The sequence below is a fragment of the Phyllostomus discolor genome, chromosome 8, assembly GCF_004126475.2.
Source record: "Phyllostomus discolor isolate MPI-MPIP mPhyDis1 chromosome 8, mPhyDis1.pri.v3, whole genome shotgun sequence".
Taxonomy (NCBI): Eukaryota; Metazoa; Chordata; class Mammalia; order Chiroptera; family Phyllostomidae; genus Phyllostomus; species Phyllostomus discolor.
In genome coordinates this window covers 46657962-46669570 of record NC_040910.2, presented here as the reverse complement: position 1 = coordinate 46669570, position 11609 = coordinate 46657962, and the positions used below count along the sequence as shown (strand labels likewise).

Below are 11609 nucleotides of genomic sequence, written 5' to 3'. Positions count from 1 at the left end.
TAATTTAACATTTGTTTAGTGAGAATCAAAGTGTTTGCTAAATCTGTTTATTCAAATTTCTGTTTTTATGTAGATGCCACTAGGAGACACATCTTTGACAAGCAGGTTTTGCCAGTGACTATATAAGCAATGAGGACATAGAGCTGAATAAGACAACAGCATTCAAATGAGGAAAATAAAGCCCAATGTGTTATAAAACAAGCTAGTATGTTCAAGTCCATGTAAGTAAGAATAGCAGTTAAAGTGTTGATAACAAAAGGAATGACACACACAAAAGTAAAAAACTGTGGTCTCAAATTATCCTCATTTGAAAATTGTAGAAATGGCCTAGTTGCCAAGCTTACCCCTTTTCACCAGAGTGGTAAAACTTATAGCTATTTTATTAGTAAAACTAGGGAATTATTACATGGGTGATATTTTTCATTCTAGAAGAAATTACTCTTAAGCAATCCAAGCAGTTTCATGAGATAGATGGAAATTTCCAAAAATTTCACAAAAGATTGGGAATAAATTTGGAAAAACAGGAAGAAAATAATTGAATCAAGGAAAACTATCAGATATCAGAAGAATAAATTTAAAGAAAGTGGTTACTTAAATTGTACAGAGAAATTGAATAAAAATTCTAATAAATAAATGAAAGAAGCAATTTGTGTTTCTACAACCTGATTAAAGAACTGCAAATTCTGACTACAAGGCTTTGGGTCCTATAATAATGGGGACTTCATTAGCCCTAGGACAATTGTCCCTTGCTTACCCACCATCCCAAAGAATCTTTTCAGAGCCCCCTTTATGTCTTTGTTCCTGAGGCTGTAGATGAAGGGGTTCAACATAGGTGTGACCACAGTGTACATCACTGAGGCAATTGCACTGGACTGTGAGTTGTGGGTAATAGCAGAGCTGAGATACACACCTAGGCTTGTACCATAAAATAAGGAGACAACTGAGAGGTGAGATGCACAGGTGGAAAATGCTTTATACTTCCCCTGAGCTGATGGGATTGCTTGTATGGAGGACACTATCTTAGAGTAAGAGTAAAGGATTCCAGCCAGGGGACCACCAGCCAGTAGCACTGCTAAAAAATACATCACCATGTTGTTAAGAAAGGTGTCAGAACAGGTGAGTTGGACCACCTGATTGAGATCACAGAAAAAGTGGGGGATTTCCAAAGCTGTACAGAAGGACAGTCTCAAAACCATTAAGCACTGCATCAAGGAATTCAGGACACTGATGATCCAGGACACCAGAACCAGCAGTCCACAGAGCCAGGGGTTCATAATGACGATGTAGTGCAAGGGGTGACAGATGGCCACCAAGCGGTCATAGGCCATCACAGTCAGGAGAAAGTCATCCAACCCTGCAAAGAGTATGAAAAAATACATCCGTGTGATGCAGCCTGCATAGGTGATGGCTTTGCTCTGTGTCTGGATGTTCAACAGCATCTTTGGGATGGTGGTGGAGGTGAAATAGATGTCTACCAAGGACAGGTTGGAGAGGAAGAAGTACATGGGGGTGTGCAGGTGGGAGTCTGAGCTGACAGCCAGGATGATGAGCAGGTTTCCCAGCACAGTGATCAGGTACATGCAGAGGAACAGGCCAAATAGGAGGGGCTGCAGTTCTGGGTCCTCTGATAGTCCCAGGAGAAGAAATTCTGACACTCTAGTAAGGTTCCCTGAATCCATGTGGTGGAGCTGACTTTGAAGAAGGAGAAAGAGAACAGGAGTAATTTTCATACACACCTGCCTTACTCACACAGCTCTTATGCTGCAGTTTATATTTTGCTGTTCAGAAATTAATTTCATATTTTGGGACCGATCTGTTCTGCTCCAGGAGTTTTCATGTCATCTCAGAGTAGGAATTTTTTTCCAATCTGTTTTTCTCATAAAGTGCCTGGTATGCTACAGTCTTAATGAGAAATACTTCATGTGTTTCCGGAGTACAAATTGAGTGCTGACCGTGTTTTTGGCACTGTCTGGGCTGTGAGTGGAGGTGCTGAAGAACCCAATCCCTACATATCAATACTGGGGAAAGAATATGGAAGCAAATAATAGAAATAAATTTAACATTACAGATGGTAACAGATCCTATGGAGAAAATGAAAGCAGGTCTGAAGGAGAAAGTTACTAGGCCGTTCCATTTTTCATGGGTTTTGAGGCAAGACCTGCCAACAAGGTGACATTTGAGCCCAGAACTCAACAGAGAGAGGGAGGGAGATCAAAGTCATGTGGGCAAGTGTGTGCCCAAAGGAGGGAATGGTCAATGCCAAGGCCTTAGGGAGAAGCTGTGGGGGTTTAGTGATTTATTCAAAGTTGATAACAGAGTATGTGATGGGCCTTGGTTATAATTTTTTCAGGTTACTTCTAGTCAGTGGGTCTAAACCAGAAATTATTTTGCCCCCACGGTATCTGGCAATGCCGGAAGGGATGCTGCTCAACACCTACAATTCACAAGAAAGTGCCTTTCCCTGACCCCAGCCCCCTCAATTATTTTCCAGCCTCCAAAGTCAACAGTAAGAGGATGAGAAAACCTGTTCTGTGGAAGCACTTCAATCAACTTTAGTATACCTATGTATACTTCAGTATACCAACAAGGCTCCTACCAGAAATGCAGAATGTGATTCAGCAGGTCCTATTGTGCTCAGAGATTCTGCATTTCTGCCAACCTCCCAGGTGGTGCTGATGGGCAGGTCCTTGTCTGTGGACTGCTCTCTGTGCAGCAAGGCTGTGGTTCTGTGTTAGGGTCAGGTATAGTGTGTTAGGTCTCATGACCCAAGTAGTGTTTTTGCCTGTAGTTTTGAAGGAGTAGTGTATTCACTCCCTCCAGAGACTGTAAATTCTGAATCCCTGAGACAAAATTTCAATGCACTTCTCAAAACGACTTTGTAGTGAGGGGAAAACAGGCCTCCAAAGATGTTCAAATCCTAATCTCCAGTACCTTGGAGTGAAATTTTTTTTTTTTATAGTAAGTGGGGATGAGGTCAGCAGATGGAACAGGGCTGCTAGTCAGTTGACTTAAAAAAGATTTTATTCATTGATTTTTAGAGGAGAAGGGAGGGAGAAAGAGAGGGAGAGAAATATCAGTGTGTGGTTGTCCTCCCTGTGCTCTCTACTGGGGACCTGGTGGCTGCCCAGGCATGTGCTGTGACTGGGAGTTGAATCAGTGGCCCTTTGCCTCACAGGCTGGCACTCAATCCACTGAGCCACACCAGCCAGGGCTAATCAGCTGACTTTAAGGTAGAAGATGATCAGGATCATCCAGGGGCACTAAGGTCAGTCAGCACAGTGCTCCCCTAGATGCAGAGAGGGAGACCAGGAGAAAATGCTACACTGCTGGCTTTGACGAAGGAGGAAGGGCCCAGAGACAAGGAATGCAGGTGGTCTCCACTGAGCCTCTAGTAGGAGCTCAGTGCTGCAGGCACCTTGAGATTAGCTAGTGAGCCATTCCAGGCTTCTGATATCTGGACTTGTTATAGCACATAATGGTTTCTTTTAAACAGCTACTGTGGGAATATTTACAGCAGCAATAGAATCTAACAATAAACTGTGTTGATGGAACGGAGTTTCAGCTTCTCGATTTATTCATTAGTTTGCTTAGGTAAGGGCATTTTATGTTGAAAACCCACATGAAATAGAAAAGATATTTTAAATTGATTTGCACATTTGCCACCCCAAGAGCTGGTGCAAGGAAGTCCTCATTGCATAAATGTAAACATTGAGAACTATGATGACTTTGTGTTAGGAAGATTTAAGGTCATACAAAGTGTGACCTTAAATAATCCATCACTTAATTGTAAAAAATTTGTTTCTCAGCACCAAGTGCTCGTTGCCTAGCGCTTGGTCAGTTCTCAGTTTATATTCCCCAAGTGCATGACAGAATTTCTCACTCACAAAATAGAATAAAGCCCACTGGGGGAACAGTTTGAGTGTGGGGTAGAAATTCTTATTAACTGTTCCAACAGAGAAAGTAACTGAGTAACAAATTCTAAAATACATGCAGCCTCACCAGATATGAAATCATTGACATGAAATTATTTAGTGTTCCCTTTTAGACTTATTAAATATTTCTCATGTGAATACACAGCATGAGAGAAGATACTGCAATGTCTGTCTCACTAACTGCTGCTGCAAGGTGCTGTCTCCCTGCCCTGGTTCGATCTTTTCAATGAATACACAACATGCTCAAATGCACTGTGTCCTAGATATTTATTACAGACACTCACTTCACTGCCCTGCTCTCCACCCCTAATACTTTATTCCTTCTCCCTGAATGAGACCGCACATCACGAATGTTTTCATTTCACTGCAACAATTTTGTAGCTCTCACTCATTCTACAGTGTCTTCCAACTGGATTCCCACTCACACCACTTAATTGTCAAACGTGGTCCTTCTGTTGCAGACTCAAACAGCATTTAATGTATTACCTAAAATGTTATAAATCAACTACTTCACCAGGAATACAGACACGGTGATCTCTGGTCTTGGGGTCAGCTGATTAGGTTTGCAGTGCCTCAGGGAAAAGTTCTCAGGCTCCAGCCTCTCTGACCCTTTCCTGATGTACCTACCAGGCTCTCAGATCACCTTGGATGGGTTTTCTGAAAGGAAGGTTTCCGTGTGCCAGTCAGAATTGCTCCCTGGATGGTGGGTGATGGACACTGAAGTTTTGTCTCAGCGAAGGCAGCAGGAAGGAGCGAAGCATCAGTTCCTGAGCCAGACTTAGGAATCACAGTGACAACCATGTCCCGTACACCAATGTTGCAAAAGCTTAGGGACTGCACAGGGGAGAGATTTACAGCTCTCTCTATATCTGCATATTAGACAAATTTCCCTCGTGTTATTCCATCCTCTGAGCATGTGGTTTCCCTCTGGGCCTCTGGAACAAACAGAAAGGAAATTTTTCCTAATGATTCTTTGATCCCAAGAAACCAGGTTGGAAGTCTACTGAATTTAATTTGTATGACTCTTTGTCTTGGATCTCACCTGCTTCCCAGAGGTCTAACCTCCTGTTACCTTATTCCCAACCCTGACTTAACATTACCACCAATGTCTGAGATTAAGGAACCCATGAGAAACAGGTCTCATTGACCCTTAAGGCACTGATTTGTGGTGGGGACACAACCCTGATGTCTGCAGAGCGTTGCTATCCCCCTTCAATGAGGGGGGAGCTGGGTTCTTTGACGTGCAGTCCTGCCCACCACACTCTTTTCTACACTCTGACACATCTGTCAAAATAATTAGGGATTTTGTACATATTTCATAAACTCAGAGCTGACATTAAGTGCATCATTATAAAACATCTGTGAATGATAAGAGATATGTTTTGATAGTTTAATGCCAAGTTAACTGAACTTAGTAACTTATAGACATTGTCTGATTTAATTTTTTGAAAAGCCCATTCTATGAGGTATTACTATTATGAACTTCATTCCCACTTTCAGAAATCAGCCTTTAAGGGGTTTATAGTTTGCTCAAAGCTATGAACTAAGTGTGCTCAAAGTTATGATGTAAGTGAGAGATGGGCCTTGTCAGGTTGCTTCCAGTTTTCAAACTCTGGGCCAGTGGTTCTCTACATGAGATGATTTTGCCCCTGGATGTACTTGGCAATGTGTGGGGGGAGGCTGCTCAGCACCCACACTACCCAACAGAAATAATGATCCCACCCCTATTGTCAACATGAGTAGGTGAGAAAGCCTAGTCTAGATCACCTCTCCTCCAACTTCAAGGTGCATATAAGTCACTCAGGCTTATAGTTCAAATGCAGGTCCTGGTGGGCCCAGAGGTTCTTTGAATCAAATGAGTTCTCAGGCAGTGCCAATGCTGCAGGTGCTGGTCTGTGGACCATACTTTGTAGTAAGGTTGAACCTGTGTTAGAGTCAGGTATAAGTGGTTTTGGGTCTTCAGAACTGAAAATCATTTTGCATGTATAGTGCATACTCACTCATTCTGAAGCTGTTATAAATTCATTGTTTAATTATTTTATATAAGGATTAATGAATGACATCATATAGTATATTTCTGAAAAATACTTCATTTGATTCATTTAAGTAAGGGCCCTTGTGTGACATCATAGAACATATTATTGAAAAACATTTTATAGTAGGCAGAATAAGAGCCTCCGCAGACATCCACATCATAATCCCCAGAAGCTATGTAACTTTTCATTGCAAGGCAGAATTAAAGTAGCACATGGGCTAGTTTGGCTCATTGACTAATTTTAACATAAGATGGGAAGGTTGGTGTGCTTGAAGTTGTTCCAGAGGCTCCTTGTGCTATCCTCATGTTTTTAGATTCTTTTTTTGTTCTGACTGAGTGTTTTTTCTTCCTTATATTTCAAGTCACTGATTTGATTCTCGGCTTCACTGACACTAGTGTTGATTTTCTGTCAATCATCCTTTATTTCAGTTAGTGAATTCTTCATTTCTGACTGCCTCCCTTTTATACAGTTGAGGTCCTAAGTTCATTGAGCATCCTTATACCCCGTGTTTTCAACTCTGCATCTAGTAGATTGTTTGTATCGACTTTGTTGAGTTCTTTTTCTGGAGTTTTGTTCTGTTCTTTCATCTGGGCCATGTTTCTTTGCTTTGTATCAAGGAATCCAGGGCACTTATTTCACAGATATACAACAAACGTTTCAAAAATTTATATGGAACCATAAATGACCCTGAGTAACTGCAGCAATTTGGAGAAAGAAGAACAAAGTAGGAGGGATCACAATACCTGACAAGAAAATATTACAAGACCAGGGTAATCAGAATGTCTGGTATTGGCATAAGAACAAACACATAGATCGATGGAACAGAATAGAGATCCGGGAAAGAAACCAATGTCTCTATGTTCAATTAATATATATTTTTAAAATATATTTTATTGATTATGCTATTACAGTTGTCCCATTTCCTCCCCTTCACTTCTCTCCTCGTTGCACACCACCTTCCACCCACATTCCCCCTCTTTAGTTCATGTCCATGGGTCATACATATAAGTTCTTTGGCTTCTACATTTCCTATACTATTCTTACCCTCCCACTCCCCTGTTGATAACCCTCCATGTGATCTCCATTTCTGTGGTTCTGTTCCTCTTCTAGTTGTTTGCTTAGTTTGCTTTTGCTTTTGCTTTAGGTGTGGTTGTTAATAATTATGAGTTTGTTGTGATTTTACTGTTCATGTTTTTATCTTCTTTTTCTTAGATAAGTCACTTTAACATTTCATATAATAAGGGCTGGGTGATGATGAACTCCTTGAAATTGACCTTATGTGGGATGCATTTTATCTCCCTTTGCATTCTAAACGAAAGCTTTGCTGGATAGAGCAATCTGGGATGTAGTTCCTTGCCTTTCATGACTTGGAATACTTCTTTCCAGCCCCTTCTTGCCTGCAAGGTCTCTTTTGAGAAATCAGCTGACAGTCTGATGGAAACTCCTTCGTAGGTAACTGTCTCCTTATGTCTTGCCGCTTCTAGGATTCTCTCCTTCATTTTTACCTTGGCTAATGTAATTGTGATGTGCCTTGGTGAGCTCTTCCTTGAGTCTAACTTCTTTGGGACACTCTGAGCTTCCTGGACTTCCTGGAAATCTATTTCCTTTGCCAGAATGGGGAAGTTCTTCTTCATTATTTGTTCAAGGAAGTTTTTAATTTCTTGTTCTTTCTCTTCTCCTTCTGGCACCTCTATGATTCAGATGTTAGAGCATTTAAAGATGTCTCGGAGGTTCCTAAGCCTCTCCTCATTTTTTTAAAGTCTTGTTTCTTCATTCAGTTCTGGTTGGATGTTTCTTTATTCCCTCTGCTCCAAACCATTGATTTGAGTCCTGGTTTTCTTCCATTCATTGTTGGTTCCCTGCAGATTTTTCTTTATTTCACATGATGCAACCATCATTGCTGCCTGTGTCTTTTTTATGCTGTTGGAGTATCCAGTGAGGTCTGGGAGCATCTTGATATCCAGTGTTTGGAAGTGTGCATCTGATAGTTTGGCTATCTCTTCATTGCTTAATTGTATTTTTTCTGGAGCTTTGATCTGTTCCTTCATTTGGGCCATTTGTTTTTGGTCGTGGTGTGTCTATTAGGTAGTAAGGGGTGGATCCTTAGGTGTTCGCTAGGGTGAGGCAACCCTCATCCCTGTGTTGTGATGCTGTAAGTGGGGGATGGGACTGAGGGGAAACAATGCCACTTGCTCAGCTCTCTGCCGGTTTTCAGTCACTTACCCCACTGCCCACAATGAAATCGGGCCCTTCTGATGCTGATTTCTGGGTGGGTGGGCTTGTGCACATTCTAGAACCCTGTGGGTCTCTCCAACAAACTCTCCTGTGAGGCTGGGAGTTTCTCCCACTGGCACCTCAAGCCCCACAGGTGTTTTCAGTCAGAGGTGAAGGCTTTATTTCCCTGTGCTGGAGCCCTGGGTTTCCCAGTATGTCTTGCTCCATAGTTGTCCCGCCCAGTTTCTGCATGTGAATATGAGACTGCCCAGTCTTTAAGTCCTCACCTCGTCCAGGTCCTCCAGGTGCCACCTTGCTGCAAGGCCTCTCTGCCCAGCTGCACATCTCTGCCCCTCCTACTGGTCTGGATGAATGTTTCTTCTTTAACTCCTTGGTCGTCAGACTTCCATGCAGTTCAATTTTCTGTCAATTCTGGTTGTTTTTTTGTTTTAAAATTTGTTGTTGTCCTTCTTTTGGTTGTGTGAGGAGGCACAGTGTGTCTACCTACACCTCCCTCACAGGGGACTTATTCTTATAGCCTAAGTCATACATTATTAAATCATTTCCAAAAAATAAGAACAGTAGAATGCTTATGCTGTCCTCTTTGAGGGACTATTTTCGGCCTGGAAAGGTCTTCAACAGGATGACACCTTTTCAATCAGAAGGGCAGCCCCAAATATTATATGTCCTATGTTTTTTCACACACATACATACCTATAATAAAATGTAATTTATAAATTAGCACAGTAAGAGGCGAACAATAACTAAAAATAAAATAAAACATTTACAATGGAATACTGTAATAAAAGTTATGTGAATGCTTTGGGGCTATTGTTAAGTAAAGTAAGGGTGACTCGAACACAAGCACTGTGATGCCACAACAGTCAATTTGATCACGGAGACAGCTACTAAGTGACGAACCGACAGGGAGTGTCTACAGCCTGGAGATGCTGCACGAAGAGATGGTTCACATCCTGGGCAGGATGGAGTGGCATGGCATGAGATCTAATCACACTAGTCAGAATGGAGCATGATTTAAAATTTAGGGATTGTTTATTTGTGGAATTTGTTATTTAATATCTTGGGCCATGGTTGGCCACAGGTAACTAAACCCACAAATAGTGAAACTGCAGAAAGGGGGGACCATCACACTGAGGGTTTGTGGCCATCCATGTATGGACATCCTTGTTGGTGTGAGTGTGTGCTTTTCCCCAGCCACCTTGCATGTCACAGAGAATGGCAGTAGTTGGCTTTTTAAAAAATGCTCTACAAAACTATACATGTTTAATGTATGTAATTTTATGAGTTTGGACATAGGTAAACACCTGTGATACCATCACCACTATTGAGGTAGTAGACATATCTAACGCCTCCTAAATTTGCCTTGTGTTCCTTTTTTGATGGTAAAATGTTTAACATGAGATCTGCCCTCTCAACAAGTTTTGAAGTGTACGATACCATATTGTTAACTACGCTGCACAGCAAATCTCTAGAACTTGTACAGGATCATCGATGAGTCTGAGAAGCACAATATAGGGACTGACAGCTGAGAGCTCACAGGGCTCAGAACAACTCCTCACCACACCATTTCATTTGTTAATAAGGACATAGGCTAAACCATTTTATTTTATAATGGCTTGTTATGCAGCATTAGCTAGCTGATATAGTAATCCATGTGAACAGAACTGAGGGCAATTGTAATAATCTGCTACTTCTTATTTTTAAAAGATTGTATTTATTTATGTTTTAGAGAGAGGGAAAGGGAAGGAGAAAGGGAAACATCAATGTGGGGGAGAAACATCAATTTGTTGCCTGTCATATGTGCCCTGACCAGGGACCAAACCTGTAACCCAGGCATGTGCCCTGACTGGTAACTGAACCAGCAACACTTTGCTTTGCAGGATGGTACCCAACCACTGAGCCACATCGTTTGGGGTGTCTACTGCTTCTTATTTTTGGCACTTATTCTGATATATTTAATGTCATTCCAGATGAGCCTGTTGTTTAAGTTAATTTCAGATAACTGACTTAAAAGTGACTGCAGTGAGGTTCCTTTCTAGGTACCCAGCAGACCTTGCAAGGACATGCATGCTTGTAAATTAAAACTGGTGACCCTGAATCTATGAATAGACAGTAATTTAAGTTTTCTTATGAGTCATTTCTGATCATGAAAACTGAGGGAATTCCTTTGTTTATAATGAATGACATTGTTCTTTCATACCCCTTTGGTGTTTATGATGAAATTTAGAAAAAGATGAGATATTTTATTTAGGGCAATGGAAAAGTCATGTCTGTAGTATCACTGAAATTGTGTTTTAATTTTAATTTTTAAAAGATTTTATTTATTTATATTTTAGAGCTGGGGGAAGGGGGGAAAAGAATGGGAGGGAGAAAAATGGGAGAGAGAAATATTGATGGGTTGCCTCTTGCATGCCCACAACTGGGGACCTGGCCCACAACCCAGGCATGTGCCCTGACCAGAAATCGAACTGATGACTTTTCAGTTCACAGGCCAGCACTCAATCCACTGAGCCACACCAGCCAGGATATCATCACTGAAGGTTTTGAAGCAGAAACAGTAAGATAATTCCATGAGAAAGCATGACACCTGCTAACCAACCCTTTACTGCTATGACTTCCCGCACATCAACATTGGTATTCATAGATCAGTAAGTAGAGGTACAGCTTGAAAAGAAATTTAATGCACAGTAATGTAAAGTATAATTTAACATTTGTTTAGTCAGAATCAAAGTGTTTGCTAAATCTGTTTATTCAAATTTCTGTTTCTATGTAGATGCCACTAGGAGACATATCTTTGACAAGCAGGTTTTGCCAGTGACTACGATAAGCACTGAGGACATAGAGCTGAATAAGACAACAGCATTCAAATGAGGAAAATAAAACCCAATGTGTTATAAAACAACTAGTATGTTCAAGTCCATGTAAGCAAGAATAGCAGTTAAAGTGTTGATAACAAAAGGAATGACAGACACAACAGTAAAAAACTGTGGTCTCAAATTATCCTCATTTGAAAATTGTAGAAATGGCCTAGTTGCCAACCTTAGCTCTTTTCACCAGAGTGGTAAAACTTACAGCTATTTTATTAGTAAAACTAAGGAATTATTACATGGGTGATATTTTTCATTCTAGAAGAAATTACTCTTAAGCAATCCAAGCAGTTTCATGAGATAGATGGAAATTTCCAAAAATTTCACAAAAGATTGGGAATAAATTTGGAAAAACAGGAAGAAAAAAAATTGATATCAAGGAAAACTATCAGATATCAGAAGAATAAATTTAAAGAAAGTGGTTACTTAAATTGTACAGAGAAATTGAATAAAAATTCTAATAAATAAATGAAAGAAGCAATTTGTGTTTCTACAACCTGATTAAAGAACTGCAAATTCTGACTACAAGGCGTTGGGTC

General features: G+C 40.8%; 1 protein-coding gene across 1 annotated transcript; it reads right to left on the bottom strand.

Annotated features, from left to right (window-relative positions):
- Positions 1-704: 704 nt before the first annotated feature.
- LOC114503716 (olfactory receptor 7A10-like) lies at positions 705-4755 on the bottom strand. Its single transcript, XM_028521351.2, has 2 exons — positions 4560-4755; positions 705-1692 (listed from the first exon to the last, which is right to left on the bottom strand). Exon 2 carries the CDS (start codon positions 1677-1679, stop codon positions 705-707), a length of 975 nt encoding a protein of 324 aa, XP_028377152.1. The 5' UTR covers positions 1680-1692; positions 4560-4755.
- Between the last annotated feature and the right edge of the window lie 6854 nt (positions 4756-11609).

Excerpts from the sequence above, each read along its gene's own strand:
- LOC114503716 (XM_028521351.2), bottom strand. The coding sequence starts at position 1,679 with ATGGATTCAGGGAACCTTACTAGAGTGTCAGAATTTCTTCTCCTGGGA.